This window comes from Pristis pectinata, chromosome 2 (assembly GCF_009764475.1).
Source record: "Pristis pectinata isolate sPriPec2 chromosome 2, sPriPec2.1.pri, whole genome shotgun sequence".
NCBI classification, from domain to species: Eukaryota; Metazoa; Chordata; class Chondrichthyes; order Rhinopristiformes; family Pristidae; genus Pristis; species Pristis pectinata.
This window is the reverse complement of record NC_067406.1, coordinates 41,345,357-41,368,928: the sequence shown is the minus strand read 5'-3', so window position 1 is coordinate 41,368,928 and position 23,572 is coordinate 41,345,357. Positions and strand designations below refer to the sequence as shown.

Genomic DNA, 23,572 nt, shown 5'->3' with positions numbered 1-23,572 from the left:
TAACACGAAGTTGTTCTTCAAATGGCTACTTCTACAACAACTTATTTCCTCCATGACAGTCCACATGGAAATAAGATCATCCAGTGTGTGACTGTTGCAGAAATTGAGTCAGACATAGTCATAGAGTTGGACAGCATAGAAACTGGTCCTCCAGCCCACCATATCAATGCCAGTCTTTTTCCCCATCTACACTAATCCTATTTGCCCACATTAAATCCTGGAAGTGCCTGATCAAATTTATAGAGAGATGTGAAATGATCTAGAAACTGTCATCATGTTTCTCTCCAAGTAAATCTTCAGTCACAAGACTCTTTCTTAAAAAAAAATAATCAGCATTAACGCAATTGAATTTCTAGGTTTATAATCTTCATCCTGTACTTAGGCCACAGTCTAGGTATGCAGGCCTATGATTTACCCACAATCATGAGTGCAATCGATTTACAGGATTTTTCATGGAAAGTCTTGACATTTTTCCATTTCTTTCAGGTGGCACTTTGTGACATGCAAATGCGTGGAATGCCTCGAGACCTTCTACCTGGTGAACCATTTTGCAGTCCTCTTATGACTGCACTGGCAGAGGCAACTGTACAGTTGATCCGAAAACTACATGGAAATGACAATTGGATGTCTGCAATTAACCACCATATGCTTTGTAGGCTAGAGTTGATTGGTTCTATTATGAAAGAAGCAAAAATTTTGAAACTGAATAAGACTCGAGGTAAATATTCCATCAAGAAAAGCACCCTCGAGGAAAGAGAGTTGAGAGGGCAGGAGGACAACCTATTAAAGGATGAAGATAAGATCCAGTGTATCACAGACTTAGCTGAACTACAACTCCGAATGCTATGCAGAGAAGTCTGGCCTGTTCTGGCAGTTGTTGGTGGAATAGATGGCGGCCTCCGAGTTGGTGGTCAATGCTTACATAGGCCTTCAGGTCGCAAAGCAACCCTTTTAGGAGTTACAAAAGCAGGAGGCACCTTTGCAAGACTACAGTGGGAAGATGCAGAAATTGCCATCAGGTACAAATATCACATCAATTTAGAAATGAATGTTACTGGACGAAATGTATTTTGTACCCAAGAAATATTAGGGAGGAGGCCATTCAGTTTCACTATCTGTCGTGGAAAGATGGAATCTCAGTGGGATGTGGGAGGGTGGGGTGGTTGATGGCAGGTTGTGACGAGTATCTGAAGGACCAGGAGAGAGTAGAATTGTAAAAGTGAAAGTTTATGCATATTGTTCCTCATTCATTTGGAAATAAAAGCAGAAAATGCTGGAAATACTTAAAAGAGATGAATAGCTTCTCTGGAGAGGGAAACAGAATAAATGAGTTCCAATGGTAGGTCATCAGTCTGAATCACGTGTGCTTCCACTGCACCTAACCAGCAGCTTCTGACTTTATTGATTTCATTCTTCATTATTTGTCCAGTTTCCACATAGAAATAGGAATTGCCGTCATGTCAAGAAGGAAAATAATCCAATGTTCCTTTCCAGTTTAGTAAAAACATTGTGTAAAGATCTGAGACAAGTGATGTTATATGCAATATTTAAGGATTTGATTTTAGCAGTAATATTCTTATGAGGATGATCTCAGAGGGTTGGAAAGTCTTGATTATGAGATTATTTGAGAAAGTGTTTTTTGATTTAGGAAAAAGAAGTCTGAGGGCAGATTTAATTGTAGTTTATAAAATTATAAACTTTAAACAGGCCTAATACAGGAATAGCTAGGGACACATCCAAGACCATTGGTAAAAGGATTAAAGGGATTGTGATGAAAACAATTTTCACTCAAAATTTTTGAGTGGTTAGGGTTGGGGGGGATTCTGTAAGTCACAACCTGAAAGTTTTTTCCTCAATCATCTTATTGCATTTAAAAAGTAAATGGACAAGAAATTGAATTTGTCTAATAATTTTTAGCCAGAGAGGATGCAGTAAGCAGAACGGTCTCCTTTTTTTAAACAGAGACCAGGCATAATTCCATTGCCCAATTGTAGGTATTTTTTGATTTGTCCTATGTAGCTTGACACTGCAATGATCCTCTTGACAGTCAATGAAAATGTGGGTGTGTTGTGTGCAGATGCAAAGACACTGATAACGTTTGCCCTCATAACACCACAAATCTGTCAATCTATCGATTTATGCATGTGGATAGTTTGATAGGAAATCCTGAAATTGCTACCAGCGATACAAAAACCTATAATATAGGCAGGTTGTAATCCCCTCAGTTAAATATTTCAAAATAAAATGGAACTTTAAGTTAGCTTTTGTTTTTAAAGAAACTTGATTGAGATATTTTGACTTCCATCTTAATTGAGTTCCAGTCTTATTTCTTGCTTTGCAAAATATTTAAAATACAAATCAACTACAAATGGATGATTTGAACTTCCTGTTTTGTTGTTTACCAGAATTCTTCAGTATGATTGACTGCTCAGCCAGCTTGATAACATCATTGTTACTGGAGGTCAGGAATCTCATTGAACAAATAAATGTTTGTCAACAAATGAGATTGGGGAAAGGGAAGTCTATACCAAAGAGATCAGTAGATCTTTGTGAGAATGCCCTTCAAGGTCAATGGCACATGCCATCATTAAGCATAAATACCAAGCGATAATCATTAGAATTTTCGGCACCTGCCATTAACAAATACTTCAGAATTTTCTGGAAATAGATACACCAATGCAAAGGACAACCATAAAAAGGAGAAAAAAATTCTAAAATGAATAAGGCTGAAAAGTGATTTGCAAAAGTGAGCTGTAAACATCTATTGAATGGTCAATCAGTCACAGAGCTATGGGAGGTATTCAAGAAGGAGATTCAGGGGGTTCAAGTTAAATATATATCCACAAAGAGAAAGATCAGGGCTGCCAAATCCAAAGACCCTGGATGCCAAATCTGCAGAGGACAGTATGAGGCATAAACAAAAAGCTTATGTCAGGTATCAGGAACTAAAAACTGCAGAAAGCCAAGAAGAATATTGGAAATGTCGAGTTGAAATTAAAACTAAAATTGAGAGAGCAAAAAAGGACATGAAATGACAAATAAAATGAGAGAAAATCCAAAGATTATTTCAGTTAATAAAGAACAACTGAGGTCTACTAGGGATAAGGTCCACTAAGGATCAAGAAATGAATACTTTCCAGCTATCTTTATGAAAGAGAACAATGTTGATGTTGTAGTAAAGGAGAAAGTGTGAAATATTTGATGGGATTAACATAGTAAAAGAGGTTTAGCATCTTTGAAAGTGAAGAAATGGCTGTTCCCAGATGAAATATGTCATATTGCTTTAAAAAAAGGGGACATGGGTAGAAATTGTAGCGCTCTGACCATTATTTTTCATTCTTGGCTACGAGAATAGTGCTAGAGCATTGACGGATCAGAGAACTGATAACACCATACTTGTACTTGAAAAGGCAGGAAGAGATAAACCTAGCGATTGCAGAGCAGTCAGTGGTGGGCAAGTTAATGGAAGCAATTCTAAGAGAATTCATTTAGAAAGATAGATTAATCAAGGACATTCAACATGGATTTATTTAGGGAAGATTATCTCTGGCTAGTCTTAATGATTTTATTTTATGTTTGATACTCTCTGGATTTCAGTAGGTTTTTGACAAGGTCCTGCATGACAAGTTGGTCAGAAAACTAGAGGTGTGCAAGACCAAGGAAGAGTGGCAGATTAGATCCAGAATTGACTCAGTGGCCAGAAGCAGGTGGTAATGATTGACATATGCATTTGTGATTAGTGAACTGTTATAAGTGGGATTCCACAGCACTCAATACCCTGTCACTTGATGTTCATTGAACATATTAATGATTCAACCTTGTGTATGAGAGATACAATAAGGACGTTTGCAGGTGATACAGAAACTGGCTTTGTGGTTATTAGGAGGAAAGCTTTCAACTTCCCGATGAAGTGGATGATCTGGTCATTTGAGCAAAAGAGTAGAGTCATAGAGTCATACAGCATGGAAACAGGCCCTTTGGCCAACTCATCCATTGCCGACTGTGTGGCCCAGCTAGCTAGTCTCATCTGCCTGTGTTTGGCCCATAGCCCTCTAAACCTGTTCTATCCATGTACTTATCTAGATGGTTTTTAAATGTTGCTAATGTGCCCACCTCAGCCACTATTTCTAGCAGCTCATTCCAAATATGCACCATCCTTTGTGTGAAGAAGCTGCCCGTGATGTCCCTTTTAAATCTCTCCCATCAGATCTTAAATCTATAATGGATTTGAAGCTAGAGAAGTGTCAGGTAATGCATTTGGGGAGGTATAGCATGACAAGGGAATATACAATAAATCAGAGAATATTGAGAGATGTGGAGAAACACAGCGACCTTACAAAATGTGCGTACGGATTCTCAAATAGCAGAACAGGTCAGTCATTAACATGGCATGTGGGATGCTTTTCTTAATTAGCTGAAGCATAGTAGAGAAGAGCAGGGAACTTGCATGAGATTCATTCTTGTTAGGCTACTCCTTGAGTATTGTGTGCAGTTCTGTGCAACTCTTTACAAGAAAGATGCAATTGCACTTTAGCTGATGCAGAGGAAATTTGCAAGGATGTTGCCAGCCAGAAGTGAAAAATTTTAGTGAGGAGGAAAGATGAGAAAGGCTGGTGTTGTTTTCTTTGGAATAGGGAAGACTTAATTGAATTACAAAATTATGAGGAGATTAAGTAGAGCAAATAAGAAGGACATTTTTCCCTTGAGTCCAAAATAATTTTCTTTATCTGTCATCATGTCTGCAGCTCATTTCCTCCTTGAAACCTCTTCATTGGTCACTATTCACTTCTATCTGCTCGTCTCTCATTATTCTCTCCTCAAATCCTTTGTCTTCGGTTTGCACCTTGTACACAGCACTTCAGCAGCAAGCCATGATTAAGGAAGAAGGAAGACACTTCAGAGCATATTTGACTGAGCCTTGACCACATCTCATCTGCTTCCCATAGCTCTACTCTCACCCCCTCTCCTGGAACAAGCAAGGATAGAGTTCCTGAGTCTTCACTTTCTACCCCATCAGTCTCCAACTTCAACAGATCACTCTTCACGATTTTCACCACCTTCAATGAGATTTCAGTACCAAATGCATCTTCCCCTTCCCTTCCCTTTTAGTGTTTGGAAGAGACTGTTTGCTTCACAACTCCCTGATCCTCTCTTCCATCTCCGTCAGCCCCTCCCTTCTCATGGCACATTCCCTGGACTTTTACCTCTTCCCTTCCCAATATCCAGGGACCCAGTATTTCTTTCAGATGAAGTAGCAATTCCTTTGCACTTCTTCCAATCTAGGGTATTTGAGAAACCAAACACAGATTGGAAACAGCTTTGCAGAGCAGTTGTGTTCTATCTGATGGGATGATTCTGAGCTCCCAGTTACATTCCCCATCCCTGTGCCACAGTGAGCCGTGTGTCAGTGACCTCCTGCACTGTTCTAACAAGGCCCAATTTAAGCTTGAGTAATAGCACCTCATCTTTCATTTGGGTACATTGCAGCCTTCAGGACTCCATATCAAATTCAACAATTTCAGCCAACTCGCTTTCTCTGTTTGTATCAGAGAATTGGTCAGTTTTGCTTTAAGGTTAACTCAGTTTTTCTCTCTCCACTAACACTGCCTGATTTGAAAGGCATTTCCTCCAGCTCTGACCCATATTTCACAGCTTTTACATGTTACTTTTTTTTCTCTCTCTCCCTAACTGCCCTCAATAATCATTCAAAGAAATGGTTTCATTGACAGTTTATTACCATGGCAACTTGGCTTCACCCTATTGGAGATATTCCCTTTATCCTATTCAGCCACCCCCACCTCTTCTGCAACTTAAAGCTAATTTTTCTCCCTTTCCCAGTTCTGACAAAGGGTATCCAATCTGAAAACTTGACTCTGTTTCTCCCTCCATAGATGCTGCTAGGTGTTTCTAGCATTTTCTGTTTTTATTTCAGATTTCCAGTGTGTGCAGTTCTTTTTTTATCTTAAGCAGCTTTTGTTTTCATTTTTTAGTATAAATATTATAGATATATTGTCTTTGTAGTGATATTTACCCAGAACAGTACTACTATTTCATATTGAAGTACTATGGTGCTGCTGCACTGACAGCAGAGTTATCTTTCAGATGAGCTATTAAGGCTAATTGTTTGTATTCATAGAAGCTGTCATTGACTTGTTTGAAGAAGAGGGAGTTAATTCTGCATGTGTTCTGACCAACATTTATCCCCCAGTTAGCACTGCAGGGGCAGATTATCAGGTCATTTATGTTTTCAGTTTGTAATTCCTCATTACTGAGTACTCATTTCCTGCATAGAGCAGTGATTAGACTTCAAAATTACCTTATTGACTACAGATGTGAAAGGTGCATCCTAAATGTTCTATGTGGAAGACTGAGATACTTCTGAAATAAGATTAGTACTGGATGGATCTAGTTGGTGACCAAATCAAAATATTTACTCCAAATTGTTATCTTCCTCTCTTGAATGGAACCTTCGCATTATTTGCTATTTGTATTTCTCTGTCTGTGTATTGGTATTGATTTATTATTGTCACATGTACCGAGATACAGTGAAAAGCTTTTGTTTGAATGCCTTCCAGACAGATCATGCCATACATAAGTACATCAAAGTAGTAAACTTGAAAAACAGAATGCAGAATGTAGTGTTGCATTTACAGAGAAAGTGCAGTGCAGGTAGACAAATAAAGTGCAAGGGCCATGACAAAGTTGATTGGGAGATAAAGAGTTAGTCTTTTAGCATATAGGAGGTCCGTTCAAGAGTCCGATAACAGCGGGATAGAAGCTATCCTTGAGTCTGGTGGTACGTGCTCTCAAGCTTTTGTAAACTTCTGTACCTCTGCACAATGGGAGAGGGGAGGACAGAGAATGACCGGAGTGGGAGGGGTGCTTAATTATATTGGCTGCTTTCCTGAGGTAGAGGGAAGTGTAGACAAGTCAGTGGAGGGAAAGCTGATTTGTGTGATGGACTGGGCTGCTTTCACAACCTTCTGCAATTTCTTGTGGTCTTGGGCAGAACAGTTGCCATACCAAGCTGTGATGCATCTGGATAGGATGCTTTCGATGGTACATCTGTAAAAGTTGGTAAGAGTCATCAGGACATGCCAAATTTCCTTAGCCTTCTGAGAAAATAGAGGCACTGGTGTGCTTTCTTGGCTGTAGCATCCACTCGACTGGACCAGGCAAATATTTACGCCTAACAGTGACTTTGACTGTTCCAAAGACTGCCTTACTTTATGCCCTTTAGGTCTCAGTTTACTTCAAAGAATACATTTCAGCTGAGAGGTGGGTTCGCCAATCTCTGCCAATTTTTTCTGACTCACCATCTCTGGTACTACTCAACAGTACCTCTGGTGGTTTGAGTGTAGAATGATTTTAGATTGTGCTCTCGTTTGAACTGGCAACATTTTAGCAGGAGGGTAGATGCTGCAGTTTTCACAGTTGGCAAAACAAATATAATTATTGTAAATCCACTTTTTCAATGTTGCATAGATAAATACAGAAAATGTTAGACTGATGAACATTATGAATGATTAATAAGAGTGTTGTTTCTATGTAATTTAGTTCTTCCCTTGTCCAATTTTCAACCGTTCTATGTATATGCATTTTCCTTTTTACACCATTTGGTATTTGTCTATTTGTACTCCCTCTTCATTTTTTTATTTTTCCTTTTTGCTTTTATTCTCATTTCTTCATTGTATTATAATATATGCTAACAAAGTTTTCTGATTTCTTGCTCTCCAAGTGACACATCACTCTCCTCTCTGGAACCCTGCAAGTCTTGTTGCTTTGACATGACTAGATTCCATGGTCTTATGCCATCCATGTTATTAGACCTGACCTACTTGACAGGAGTACACGAAGAGCCTGAAATATGCAACAAGATGACACAAAATAAAGACCTTCCTGAGAAAGCTGTCAAGAATGAAATGGAAAAAAAGCTGGATGAAGAAATTGCAAAATTTATGGTAGATGATGACCACAAAGATCCCTCCAGCATACAAAGTGAAGAATCTTCAAATGTTCTCTCCAAAGACTTACTGGATCCTAATGAAGAAAGTGAGGCTCGTAAAGGATGTGCTATAAAAGGGAGTGCTGAATTAATTGAAACCTGCCCAAAGTCATGTGATAGAACTGTACAAAAATATGAATTATTTTTAGCTGAACTACGAGCTGTGCAACTTTCATACTTGTCTGTTGGGGCCATGAAGACACTCAGTGTTATACTGAGTTACAGCAAATATGCAGACTTGCTCCTTATTCCCAGCATCATAGCAAGCAGCCCATGTACTTCAGAGTATGCCAAAGCCACTGCTGGCTCCCCAGAGAATGCCGAACTAAGAGTGGTGCTTCATTATATAATGAGGTGTATGGTAAAATGGGCAGTACGACCATGTCCAATTAAACGGGTAGTTTCACTAGCTGATCTAGAACGTGCGCATATCATGATATTCAAATCTGCATTGGGTTCTTTGGTGGAAGATTACAGGACCAAAGAGAGTAAAGGTAAGAAAGATTTAGCCAGAATTCTGTTTTTGGGACCCAGTTTCTGACATGACACTTTCTTATGAGAAACCTCATTTAAATAATTTTGTAGTATACTATTATGGGATATCTTTATTAGTCACATGTACATCGAAACACACAGTGAAATACATCTTTTTGCGTAGAGTGTTCTGGGGGCAGCCCGCAAGCGTTGCCACGCTTCCGGTGCCAACGTAGCATGCCCACAGCTTCCTAACCTGTATGTTTTTGGAATGTGGGAGGAAACCGGAGGAAACCAACGGGGAGAATGTACAAACTTTACAGACAGTGGCCGGATTTGAACCCGAGTCACTGGCGCTGTAAAGCGTTATGTTAACCACTACACTACCGTGCCTGAAGTTATTTGAGGTTATTTCGGGGAACTAGTTCATTTGGTTCCAAATGCCTTTCCTAATTCCATTCATGCTTTCTTAATTGCATAAGTGGCAGAATGAGTAAGTGGTTTTTGACTTCCGGACATTCATGAACATGCCATTAAGTGTTTTTTTTAATATGTGCACACTAACAAGGTTAAGTATATTTAGGGTTAACAACATCCAAAGTTCTGGTGAACTTTATATTATATCATCAAAGTTCAGTCTTTTGTATGGTTATAATGCATGTTTGGCTACGGCTCACTTGTCAAAAGGTTTTTGAGTTCAATTCACACACAAAAGACAAAATTGAGGTTGATACTTCGGAGCACCTTTGGAGTGCTGGTGATGCTTTTTTTACATGGGATATCAAACTGAGATCCCTTCTGCCCTCTTAAGTCAAGGGTGAACAATCCCATGGCACTGTTTCAAAAAAGACTTGGGGAATTCTTGCTGGTGTAAAATATTTATTTTTCAACCACTACTACTAAAACAGGATAAGTGATCAATATTATGTTGCTGTTTGTGGAAGCTTACCATGGGCATGTTGACAGCCATTTCTGAAATTTACAACATTGACTATTTTGGAAATACTTAATTAGCTGTAAAGGGTTTTGTGACCTTCTAAAGTCATAAATGGCTCAGTATAAATGCAAGTCTTTATTGGTAATCCATTGGGCTATTTCAGCTTGACTTTATATTTTGGATATTGTTGATCAAAAAGAATAAAACCTCTATTTATCCAATAGTTCAATTGGTGTATGGAAATATTTCCCAACCTAGAAATTGCTTTATCATACTCTAAGGGCCTTATAAGAGGATTGTAAGTCACCCAAATGCTATTTGTCACAACTCCATAAAGATCTCATTTTTTGCAAATTTGTAGAGCAGAATTTTGGAGTCCCCCGTGAAGTACCACAGTGCAGTGTATTCTGTATATTTCTTGCAAGTTGTTGGTGTCATTGAGTCATAGGGCACAGAAACTTGCCTTTTGGCCCACTATGTCTGTGCTGATCATCAAGTACCCATCTATCCTAATCCCCTTTACCAGCCTGTGAATCACCAAGGCCTTCAATTGTTGTGAGAATACTTGCCTCCATCACCTTGTGAGCCCGTGTGTTCTGGATTGCAACCACCCTGACCTTTGATGCTGTCTGTGTGTACTTGTATGTTTTCCTTATGATTGTGTGACTTTCCTTCCAAGTCCCAAAGGCGCGCAGGTTGCTGATTAATTGATGACTGTAAATTACTCCCAGTGTAGATGGGTGGCAGCAGAATCGATAGCAGCTGACTGCATCTTTGGAGCATTTTCTCTTTCCCCTTCCCCAGATGCTGCTTAACCTGCTGAATGTTTCAGTTTTTTTTTGTTTTTATTTCAGACTTTCAGCACTGGCAGTTTTTTGACTTTCAGTTACTGGAAAAAAAAGTTTCCATCTAGCAGAAATAATGCAAGTTACATAATTGAGTCATAATATTAAGAAATGGAGAATTCAATAATGTTTCTAAGTATGGTTAAGTTACAGAAAATTAAGTGGACTTTTTTTTATGATTTATAGTATACTAGGAACAAATGACTAGATCAGACAATATTTTATAATTTTGCTGGACATTTTTTACATTAATTTACAAAACATGTATTGACAAAGGAGACACCAGGGTTGTTAGGAGCCTCTAGTATATGATGTGCCAGAGTTTCATAAGGGGACATACTGTCACAAAAAACTAACAGCAGGAAATGTTCATTGAGTTTTATTTACAGCTAGAGATTTAAAGCCCATTGGTCAACAACATTTTTTTTCTTCATTGTGTAAAATTATATGCATCATTTGCTTAAAAGAAATATTGATTCAAATATTTGCTTTTTAAATCCTAACTTTAGATGCATCATTAACAGAAAATTCCAAACTTCACTCTCAAGCAGCATCAACTTCATCTAGTACAGTTTCACTGTATTCTAACTCTTCTGAGGAAAGTACAGGTGTTCCCATCTCAGTGCCAGCTTCAAATTCTTCTTCGGCCACTAATTTGGGTTCTTTAGTCTCTGCAAATGGATTGGAAAATTTTAATCCTTTCTTGCCTGTCAATGTCTTACAGTGAGTAAAAGATTGGTAATGCATTTTATACTCTGAATCCTATTGTTTTATTGATCAATAGAAAACATTTAACCTGTTTAGTGTGCTGCTTAAAGTATCTTATTGATTTATTTTTAAGATTGCAGATCCATTTCTAAACTTCAGTATTTAGCATTGTTGCAAACACTGCTGGTAGAATAGAGAATGTATGTTTCCTTAATAAAAAAATTATTTTGGAACACACAGCTGATGTATGCTTTAATTGAGGGCACTCTAACAACACAGTTTGTTTCCAGTAAGATTCATTCCTCAGTTGTAACTTGTTGTATGAACTTCCACGTTCTTTATTGATTGTCAGCTTGATTTCAGTTTCAACATTTTCCTTTAGGTCTATGGATCCAGTGACATCTGAGGCAACTCAGCTAGTGAGGTCAGAGGCAGCAGTACAAAATAATAGCTTTATAATACTGCCTAAATTTGTTTTTGTATTGGTATAATTGTAAAACAATTTGTATTTTATTTTAAAGTGTCAGCAGATTTACTAACAATGATAACATGTTGTCATTGGCTAGTAATGAGTTACAGTGGGGATAGAGGCCTCCATTTCTCAATAATTAAAATAGCGTTTGAGAAATGAGATTGCATGCATGATCAATTAAAAGTCTCAGTTCAATTCAGTATAAATCATATTTCTGATTAACTGATTCTGATGAATAGGAAATTTTAATTTTAACAAAATAGGCTTTGGATTTGAATTATAGATAGGAAAGCAGTTACCCTTATTCATTTTTTGATGTTTTCCTGAATTCCTCAGGGAGGAAAATCAGAATGGGAGTCATACTGGAGCAGGCCTTGTATACCTCCAGCCATCACCAACAAGCATCACCAACAGTGCATTGTTGTTGGTTTATAAAATGGCTCAATAATTTGATGTTAGAAAAAATGTACATGAATCTATATGCTGCATGCAAACATGCCATGTTAGAGTATCTTTAAATTTTTGGCATACAAGTCCTCTGGCCTTTTGATAGAGAAGTCTAGAAAGTTTAAGTTTACACAAAACTTTTGAGTGTGTTATTCACGCTTGTATATTAAGCCTGAATAGCTTTTAGTTTGTTTGTGTATAATTTCTAAGTTAATTAAAATTAAAGCCTTAATTAAATTGTTTTGCATTTTGTTTTTCCACACAGACAAATGGTTTTTGTCAGATTTCCTTCACTCTCTGGATTGCTTAACAATCCTTTATTACTCCCTGGATTGAATGTGGTACCTGCTATTTCAGATGATGATGGGGAGCAAAGGAATTATTTTTCATTTCCTTCTGTTTCTGACAGACAATGTAGTTCACCTGGTAAGTCACAGCAGTCATTTTAAAAGGTGGTTTATGTCTCCTATCATGGTTTAATTTCAGTATATTTTACTTTTTCGGAATATTCTGTATACTTTTCTGTGTATTCTCCTTTCTCATCATTTCTTAAAACAATTATGCTCTCTCCTGACTTGATTTATACTGACAAGCAGGAATTAATTGACTTGGTCAGAGGTTACAATGTAGAAATGTGGAATGTAGAAATCAGCAACACCACACCATTAAGAGCAAACTGCATTACCTTTAACAAGATAGTTATTTTCTACTAATCAGTCAATCTTTATTCTTTAATTTTGCTTTTCAGGTTGATCTCGGGCCTCAGGCTACTGGCCTTATGATTGTTTGCTTGTACCACCTGACTTAAATAGCCAATGACTTGGGTATTCCCCAGGTCATAGTTTGCATTACGCTGATCTCTCTAAATATTTAAAATCATTGTAATTAAGTTATGGGCAAACAACAGTAGAGTAGTTAGTTTTCCCCTACCTAAAGGATTATTTTCACAAAACAGTTAGGAGAGCCTGTTTTAAAATCACAATAATACCATATTCAAGATGTATACAATGATGCGGGCAATTTATTGTTTGAACCTGCCTGTAGCTTCACCATCATTTCAACTCCACTTTGAAAGCAAAATACCTTAAGTTTTTTGAGCAAGTTGTATTTGTGTAAGGAAATTTCACAATATTTTTTGTGAGAACCTTTGACATCTTCAGTTATAAGTGATAAACCTTTTAATAGAGTGTAAATTCTAATCCGTAATTTCTCCTTCACTTTCATAGATTCTAGAAGTGATCTTCCTGAGCATCCACCACCTGTTGCTGTCCCCTTACTAGAAATGGGTTTTTCCTTGAGACACATTTGCAAAGCAGTTGATGCTGCAGGTACAGCCAATCAGTTTGAGAGGGTAGTGCTATTAATGATTTTACACATTTGTATTGGTAGCAAATAAATCTCGTGGCAATGTGCATTTATTATTCATGCATATTCAGTAATTATTTGACCTTATATTAATGACATTTTATTATACTACATTTTTGAGATACCCATAAATTTCCAATATTATTTAATCCCACAAAAACGGTACCCAGCAATACGACACTAAAAGATCTCCTCAATATTCTCCACTCTCAATTAATGGAAAGAACAAATATCCCAATGTGCATTATATCAAGTGTAACTATATTTCTATATAGTGTTGTCAGGTTTTCATTCTGAAGATCAGTATGTTTGTTACTCAAGGATGTTATGACATTTATTTGCTACATTTCAGCCCATCCCAAATGTAAGGAGATTTGCCAAGGGAAAATGAACTAACCTGGATTAGGAGGAAAGATAAAAAATTTAGTCGAAAGGGTTGAATTTAGAGATCAATAAAGTGATTGAAAGGGGAAATTCCAGATTTAGGATCTAGAAAGCTAAAACCATAGCAGTCAATGGTGGAGGAACAAAAGAGAAAAATCAAAGGAACAGAGATTAGGTTGGTTCATATGTTTAGAAAAGATTGTTGAACGAGAGAAATAAGGCTATGGGAGCATTTAAACACGAGAAAAAGAGCTTTTATTTTAGGTATTGGTGCACAGGAGTCAGTAAGGATGATGGGTCTTCAAGACCCATCACAGAGCTGGACTCTGGCACAGTTTTCAATAAAATTAAGCAGGGAGGAGGACAGGAAAAGAACCAGCAAAACATTGGTGAGGTAGGGGCAGAGGTGAGAAATATTGCACAAGTAGGTAGACTCTGATGAAGGAAAGGGGAATATTCGTAGGAAGCTCTTTTTAGAATCAAAAGTATGATGAAGTTAGAATAATGTGATTCAGCCTGAAGTGGCCGAGGAAAAGGTTAGAATTAAGGTAAGGTAGTGCAGGGCTTGCTTTTTCTCTCTGTGTGTGTGTGTGTGTTTGCAGTGGCATAGTTTTTAAACTAAAAAGAACTCGGGTGAAGGAATCTAGAACTAGGAGTCATAGCCTTATGATAAAAGACAGATGAGGTGGAAGTTTTTCCCTCAGAGTATTGGTTTTGGAATTCTCCACCTCAGGAAATTGTGTCATTATATTTCTAGGATGAGGGAGATTTCTTGGCTATTTTGAAATCCAGGGAACTGAGCTAATATTCTCAATCCCCAACAATTGATTCTCTTACTGGTTCCCTACCACGCCTCTCTCATCCCTTCAACTGACTTCTTCCTTTAACACCAATTCCCACAGGCTCCACCAACTTTCCTGATCATCTTCACAGTTGATAACCTATCCCTTCACCCTCCCAATGATCTCCAGATCATAAGTCATCTCCAAAACCAACACTACTTCTGATCAATGTCACAATGTGATCTTGTCCCTTGCCAGTCATCTTTTAAGCTGTCTATTGTACCTGAATTAGCTTGGAATGTAACTTGATTTTGAGGGCAGGGGACTGGGAGAGTGAGGATGGGGCAATAAGCAAACTGTTGGAGGAATTCATAATATGGATCAAGACCCATAATGTTAAAGCCTGGGTACTACAGTTGAGTTCTTCCATTAGTTTGTTTTTTGTTCCACTTCCCAGCTTCTGCAGTCTCTTGTGTCTCCAGGGTGAGGATGGGGTTGGCTGTAGTGATGAATACAAGTCAGAGACTGAAGGAAAGGTGAGAAGGGTGGAGGCGATCCATACATATCTATCAGAGATGGACTTTGGGGATGCAGATGCAACTGCAGAATAAAGACTAGACCATGATAGCATGAGAAATGTCACCAGCTGGCAGACACTGAACCATGTAGGAGAGTGGAGAGACAAAGCACTAGGCTATCCTATTATGGGGCTAGTGGGGCAGGAGTCCAAGGAGGGATTGAGGAGCCCCACCAAATCACAGGCATCTGGTGAGGCCTGTACATCAACCTAAGCCTATTGACTCCAAATCCTCAATCCTCTGATTTTAATTTTTATATGAAGGCTGGATGGTTCATGAGTTCCTGACTCTTAACAGACCAGAAGGATCCAGTAACTAATTTCTACTAGAGTGGAAATAGCAATGCAGTAAAAGGGAGATTCAGATGTGGATACCATTCCTCTGGCTCACTATCTGTGTTTATAGTGTGCCTTTTTAACCAGTGTGTACAGATTTAGGTGACTTTTGTTGATTTCCTTTTGGGCAGGAATTTCTGGAGATGCAGACCCACAATCAATTGAGCAATTAGCCAGCTGGATGCTAGAACATCCACTAGCAGAAGAACAAGAAGTAATTGTCTATTCCTCAGCAACTATGGACAATGATTTGGAGCCACCTGTGGTGTCTGAGGTTATAGTGCACAATCGATCAACTACGCCTGTGTCTCCTGACAGTGTTGATAGGGAAGATGCGGTTGAAGGGTAAGCATCCAAATGTGTAAAAGTTGGTCTTTGAACTATTGTCAACCCTTCCTCCCCCGACCCCCCCCCCCAACTAATATTGGCTAAGATCTATTTGTAAATTAATCACAGTAAATCATCATCCTCATTTTATTTTATTAAAAATAAAATTTTCAGTGGGAGTTTGGAATTAACATTGAAGTTGGTGATCAAAAAAGGCTTTGGTTGTAAACCAGGGCAAAACAAATTATAACCCTGTTAGAATAAAGAAAAATGAGTAAGAAAAATTCTGAGATATTTTAGTAAGATAAATCATCAATCATATTTCCCTTTTGTTAGTGGACTAGAGGAAATAAATTTAAACGGCCAACAAAAAATACTGAAATATTAGGTTAATTCTTTTTAAAATTTTACTACATGGATTGCCCTGTAAGAAACAGTGCAGACACAGTATCCAAATAACTTGCAAATGGGAAATGGACAAATACATGAAATAAATGTTCTAAAGGGTAGAGGAGTAAAATTGAGAAAGTGGGGATGTCCTTTAGAGTCTCTGGCATCCTATAATTTATGTCTAAGTGGGCTAGAATATAAAACAACCTTAATAACACGCATGCTCTTAGGCCTTTTTTTAACCAAATCCATTACAAAAGCTTTGCCGTGTGAATGGTAGGCCTTATACAGTGATGCATGCTGGATTGTAAAATAGCAAACATACAATTGGGAGTCACCAGCCCATGTCTGTTTATCTTGTGGAAGATTACTTACCTAGAGTCTGTAAGTTACTTTCCAAATCATCACATTTGGATTTCTTTATGTAAAACATATCAGTAAAACAACACATTTAACCACTTTTGTGATTAACATTTGTGTCTGTCGAATATAATTTAGTGCAATGATTAGATGTATGTACCAAATTGGTAACAAAGAAAGTAAGGAGAACACTAGAGACAAAATAGATGGTTAAAGATTTACAAAGGAAGTTGATAGGTTTTTCAATTAGGCAGACAGATGACACATTATGTTTAAATTTGCATGGGTGGGATCAAAAAAAATGACAGACATGGATATACAATGTGTGGAACACAGAGGTTTATAAGTAGTAATGAGCACATCAATACATTGTCCGCACAGTGAACAAAATTAAGTTTTAAAAAATGTAGCAGCATACTGGAATACATAGAAGAGTAAAACATGTTTACAGATGTCAGACTAAAGCTTAAAAATAACAGGATTAGATTTTGTTAGTCACTATGCCAGAGTAAGATCTGCTTTAGTTAAAAATGATGTTTAACAAACAGGACTCCCAGATATAAAGGAGATAAACTGTAAGGAAGGAATAAGGAAATTTAAGCCAACGGGCAGTATAGGAAGCATCATGTAAGTATTAAATAGCGTAAAGGAAGTAAATTCAACAGAGCGCAAGAATGCAACTGAAATCTTTGCTTTTTAATAATGGAATAATTTTTAAGCAAGGTAACCAGCACATAAATGCAGTGGTTTGGAATAGAATCATATTCCAGCATAGTCATAATAGGCATAATGACCTTCTGTGTCATAGATTTCTGTGATTTTGTTTTTTTGGGCCAATGGCCCTTTCTTATGTTTTTTTTATCATTCTTCTTATGTTAACATTACAAATTAGAGAAATTTGAAGACTGCAAAACTACCAGTAGTGTATACAAGTAGTTGCTGCTTTCATGCTACAAAGTTTATTTATTGATGTCGTGTTTCAAACCTGTCTCTTTTCACCTTCAACTCCCTTTGATCCCATAACCACACCCTCTCCCCTGCTCCCTATCATCAACAAGCAGAACTACTGATGGTTTGGATCAGATAGAAAGAGGAAACTTTATTGATGTGCATTTGACTAGAAATAGGCCTCCACCAGCTCGAAGACACAGAGCAAGCCAAGGACAGAGATCTGCCTTCATAAGGGCTGGTAAGACGTGGTTATATAAGCCAGTAGTATGAGTTGTGATCCTACTGTTGCTTTTTATCAAGTTCTAATTGGAATTCTATCTGCACCTAATTACAAAAATGCAAAGACCGACTGTAATGTAACAAGCTGAATAACATTAAATAATCATTTTAAAGGCAGAAATTCAGGGTTTTGATTGGAACTTTCCATCCTGGTATTTGGTTTTTAACCATAGACTGGACGATTGGGTTGAAGTTTTGTCTAGTAGAGCAAGTAAAACTGCTTGCTTCTATGAAGGAAATGCCCCATGGTGCTCTGCAGAGATATAAATGGATGCTAGAGGAAGAAATTGAAGAGAGTGAGCATAAAGATACATAATTAAATGAAGATCTTAAATGAGGTCTCAAGCCAATGGATATAGGGAGGAATTTCTGAGGTGTGAGACCGGAAAACTGAACAGATTATCATTGGTGATGGGTCAAAGAGAGGGAAATGCATAGGAGTCCTGAGTCCAGTTAAGATTACTTTGATAGAAGGGAGATGTTTAGATGGGAATTTTAAATTTGGGCCATTTGGAGACTGAGAGTTTATTTGGGTCAGCTAATGATAAAGTGATGGGTGTGGAGTGGATAGATTATAGAAGGTACAATTTTGGATGAGTTAAAACTTGAAAGGAGAGTGAGAGGTTAGTCAGGACACCATTGGAATAATGGGTCTAGGGAATAGGTTAAAAAAGAGTAGCAGAGTTGGGTAGTTCTCCAGAGCAGACCACAGGACCCAAATCCCCCAAGATAGAATGTGACTTCCAGTTCCAAGGGAGATAGGATGGAAGGGAAGGGGATGTGTGATTGAGGCTGAAGCTCTGGTTCCCAAACTTCCCACCCATTTTTTTTTATGGTGGTAAGTTTGGGAACCAGAGGGAAAGCACTTCTGGTCCAAATCAATGCTGGAAAGGCACTTGCCTTCATGAGTCTGCCTTTGTCTTGTTTTGTCTGCTGAGTTTCCTATTGACTGAAAACCCAGGCAACCAATGTTAAACCTGCAAAATAAATTAAATCAGGTCTTTTAAAAAAACATTTAAATTGTCAAACTGCTTCTTTGGTGAGTTAGTTCCCTGTACTTTGACCCGAAAATCTGGAGGTGTCAGATTGGGGATCAGAACCTTAAACTTTTCACCCTATTTCCACCCACTCCTCTGTTCTCCCTCCCTCGGCCCCCAATCAAACTGATATTTTTGGATCAGTTGGTTTTACGGTTGAGTGGTTGGCACTCTGGCATTTCACCATGATATTTTACTGCATAATATACTAGACAGAAAGTGGAAAATGGTTCTGTTCTCTATGAGAGAGGAGTTTTACTGAAATTGAATTGACGAGAAACAGAAGTTCAATCATTTTTGGATTTCAAAATTCCACCCTGCCTGTACCCACTGATGATTTTGGCAGCAGATCTGCTGAGGTAGATATGGAAGCAGACTATCTTGCTGAAATGAAATTAACTGCGAAGCAATGTAGCAGTGTGAAGTAGTGGCCTATTAGATGAAGAGATAAGTGGTGAGGGTATGGAGTTTGTGACAGGGACTAAAGATATTTTTGTTTTTCCAGTCTTTAACGTAAGAAAATTCCAACTCATTCAGGATTGAAAATGCACAAAGAAGTCTATAGCACACAGTGACATTCTCCAATGGTAACTCCCAACTGGAGTTATTTTGAGTAGTTTGGTCTAGATTCAAGTTAGTCTGAGTCTGTGACAGAGATATTTCTGTTGATGCTAACTACTACTGAATTAACAGTTTTAAATATAGTTTCGTGATAAGGATGGATTTAGTTTTACACAAGAGTCCTTGGCACTGTGGCATTTCACCGTGACATTTTACTGAATAATACTATACCAGACACATAGTGGAAAATGGTTCTGTTCCCTGACTTTGCATTGTTCCCTATAATGAGTGCAGAATCTTACTGAAAGGAAACTGAAGTTCAATCGTTATAAAACTGAAACAAAGGCAGAAGCAGTAGAAGTACATGGAGGATAAAAAAAAGACTTGTTTAGTTGTGGGGAAGCATTCTTTCCAAGGGTTGTGCCTTTTCTCTACATAGATACCAACTGACACTGCTTTGTATTCCATCAATTCTTTGACTAGAATTCCAAGAAGTAAATTAATCACTGCTCAAGTTGTTCTTTCAGACAAAGTATCAATAGTTTATACATTTATGTTTTGTTTCGATGTTGATGTTTGGAGAATTACATAGATGATATATTATTATTGATTAACCCTATAATGATTGACTAAATCTACTATATTGCGTTCTTGATGAGCAAATGCATAACATACTTATGTCCCGTAAAGGATCCAGATCTCCTCCGATGGTACAGTCATCGCTACGAAGAGAGCCTGAAACTGCAGGGTGGCAGGAAACTGATGCAATGTCTGACCGCAATCTGGATGGAGAGTTGGAGCTCTGTTTTTCGGAGGATCCACTATCTGAAGGTTCTGTTGAGGATATGTTTCCTTCTGAATGTGGTACTGAAAATGAAGCACAGGGCATTTGGTTGTCTGAGATGATGGATTGGCCAAACATGGTAAAATCGCAGTACTTTTATTGTGTAGTTTAATTCTTTGTTCCTTTCAAATAACTAGTCAGGGTATTTGTATCCATTGTTGCACTTAATGAGTATCTTTATTATCATCCATACAGAAAAAAAGGAAAAATATGCTATTTTGTACATGAAAAGGACAGGTAATTCCAAGTCCTGATTGTATGAAGTTTATTTAAGAAGGATCTACTGTGCTTTTTATCCATGATCCTCTGTCTTCCTTCCCCATCAGGATTACAGAATTAGATAGTGTATTAAACACAATCTAACCCTGTTTTCTCTTGGGCTTAATCTCAAAAAAGCATCTTTTCTTTCTTGACATATTTCTTACTTCTCTTGGCTTTCGTTGCGAGAATCGGATTTATATAGCAAAAAAAAATTCTCCAGGTTGAGTGTTGTTTCTATTCTGCTCCATCTTCATTGAGAGAATGTCCACATTTGGAAGATCGAATAACTGTTCATCCAGTTAAGAAGCTGTCCACTCGAGCTTCCTTATTAGGAGCCCAAAGTCATTTTTCTGCGGCTCATGGAAATGTAATTTACTGCAGTGTAGAATAGTGTTTCTTAAAGTAATATCCTGCTGTCAGGAGCTCCCGTGAACATATGATGGGTGTTACTGGCTAATGGATCACCTAGCAATGCAGATCGGAAGGTCGACAGCTCCATTCTTTTCTGTTGAATTAAATGGTCCTTGGTGGAAAATTTGAATATTGGCCAAGAAAAGATTACATTCAATAATCCCAGTGTAATTCTGTAATCCCAATTGGGGAGGAAGACAGAGGATCATGGATAAGGAGCTACAACACAGTAGATCCTTCTTAAATAAACTTCATACAGCCCTTCGTTGTGGTGCCTGTTTATGCTGTCCAGCAGGCACATGGTAAATGCCATTTTAACAGTGCTGGCTTTCACTGACACTGCACTGTGAATTAGTTCACAACAGGAGCTAAAAACAGAGACCAAAATAATTAATGATCTTAAACTTCTCTGTTTCGTGTCATCTTTTAAAACAAAAAACAGTAAAACACCATTTAAGTTATTTCAGATGTTCATTCTATGTGTTTTAAATTACTGTGTTATTTCTGTATAAAGTGACTGGAATTGCTTGGGGCATTTTACTAGTAATATTTCCTAAATTAAATGGAAAATTATATTAGAATTTCTTCACTAAATAGAATACATTAAAGCATTTGTAGATTTTCTTGCTATTTTTTATTTTTTTTTTTTTTTTTTTTTTTTTGCTATTTTTTAAAGGAACTTCAAATTGCTTTGTGCATTCATTCAGTGCCAGGATAGCTCAGATGCAGAGGAGGTTGTGATTTGTGAACTGTGTGATACTCGTACAACGCAATTCAACAATCATATGAAACGGCATCACCCTGGTTGTGGAGAGAGTGCAGGCCACATGGGATATCGAAGTAATGGAGCCTATGTTGATGGTTGGTTTGGAGGAGAGTGTGGCACAGGGAGCCCATACTATCTGATGTGCAACAGTTGCCATGGAAAATATTTGGCTGAGAAACCAAGACACAAGCAAGTCAAATTAAATCGGTGAGGATATTAAAAAACTAACTTGATCCTCATTTTTGTTGAGTTTTTTAAAATGTTTAGCCCAATTAAGAGGTGCAAAGAAGACAACATTCTAAAACTTTTGAAGTCAATATTATTTTATAATTCATAAAAATCCAAAAATGAAAATGAGTAATTGAATTAACCATTAATATTTTGTAGAGGTATCTTTATAACTTGGAAAATGCTGGAATAAAGGGTAATAACTTTTATATTTTAAAAATTATCTTTAGGTGACCAATCAACAACTTTGCCTGATATTATTGTTATCAGAACAAATGTGTCATTGAATCTGTTCAAGCTAATACTGAGTTCACTTAGAGAAATTGCTGTGGTTTTCCAAGTGGCAAAATACTTTTGATCTTTTGCAAAAGAAAGTGTAGTCTGCTTGAACAAGTGTTAATTAAATATTTAATTGTGATTCTGTATATTAAGGGCAGAATATTATTTCAAAGTTCCCTGAGACCACTGTACAAAGAAGTGTGTAGCATCTCGATCAGAATTGTTAGTGAATTTGTTGTGGTTATGCAAATGTCTAACAATTACTTAAATATGCTGAAAAATAGATGCAGAACTAAGCCATTCAACTCCTCATACCTGCTCGTCCATTCAGTGCCATCATGACTGACCTTTTACCTTAGCACCTCTCTCCTGAAATAACCCCATATACCGTGATTTCCTAAATATCTTTTAAAAATCTGTTGATCGGTGTTTTTAATGTACTCTGACTCAGTGGCCACAGTTCTCGTGGATAGAGAATTCTAAAAAAGATTTGCTACCTTCTAGGTGAGGAAATTTCTTCTCATCTGTCCTGAAGTTTACTTTGATTAGGATATTTTACAAGACGAATAGTCTTCTGAATAATGAATCAGTGCAAGGTCTCCATGGATAGAAGCTCTATTGGCAGGTCCTTTTCTGTACCTGCACTTTCCAACTATCATTACCTCTGATCTGTTTTATTATAAATTATATATTATTAAGCAAGGGGGCTGTGGGTGGATCTAGAATATCAAACTTAATTATTCTTATTATAAATAAAGATCAAAAAATAGCTTGTGTTTCCAGCATTTTCTATTTATAGTATTAATTATTCTAGCTTATCTAAATTACACTTTTTTATTAGTGAAATTTGATTAAAATAGAAACCATTAGTCTTCTGTCCAGTCCCTTTTGCACATTATAGTCTGGTTACTACTTGACTTTGGACTGGAATTAATTAGTCTATAGAAGTTGATGTCATTACCTTCAGTTTGGACAGGTATTGAAGGTACTAAACACAATGAAGTAATAATCTATGCTTCCCTGGAAGAACTTTATGTAAGTTTTGAGGTGAAGAGGTTAGTATTCAGGTATCTTATTCTGGTATTTACATTCTCTTTAAATACAAAATTATCTAATTCTATAGTAGTTCAATTTCTCCATGAAATGTGGATGCCTCCATTACTGACAGTTCTGCAAAGGCACTTTAATAGATCTCTACCGAATGTAACATAGTTAAAATAGAATAATAGTTAATAATTAGTATTCCCTATTTATTCTGGAATGGATTTTATAAATTGCATTTTCATCAAAAAACCTTGTAGTCAGAGGCTATAATACAAATTTGTGTGTCCTGGACCTTCTCTAGTTTTTTCTCGGGTGACATTATTGGATGGGAAATTCTGCACCTAAATTCCCAATTTGTTATCCAGCAGGTGAAACTTTGTGCCAGGAACAGAAGTTCATTGGAAGTATCCTGTATAAAAAGAAATTTTATTTTCATATCTTCATGATACATCCAAAATACTGCAAAGTTTAATCACATTCGGAAGGAACCCACGTGGTCATT

At 37.3% G+C, this 23,572-nt stretch overlaps 1 protein-coding gene across 1 annotated transcript in view; it reads left to right on the top strand.

The window, feature by feature from the left end:
* The window catches only part of LOC127580693 (probable E3 ubiquitin-protein ligase HERC1), a 216,980-nt gene that overhangs the window by 108,244 nt on the left and 85,164 nt on the right, over nucleotides 1-23,572 (top strand). The window contains 10 exon segments of the mRNA XM_052034452.1: nucleotides 487-1,019; nucleotides 7,739-8,499; nucleotides 10,771-10,984; nucleotides 11,352-11,393; nucleotides 12,154-12,314; nucleotides 13,115-13,216; nucleotides 15,464-15,677; nucleotides 17,471-17,598; nucleotides 19,928-20,160; nucleotides 21,461-21,726. Coding sequence (XP_051890412.1) covers nucleotides 487-1,019; nucleotides 7,739-8,499; nucleotides 10,771-10,984; nucleotides 11,352-11,393; nucleotides 12,154-12,314; nucleotides 13,115-13,216; nucleotides 15,464-15,677; nucleotides 17,471-17,598; nucleotides 19,928-20,160; nucleotides 21,461-21,726 — 2,654 coding nt within the window.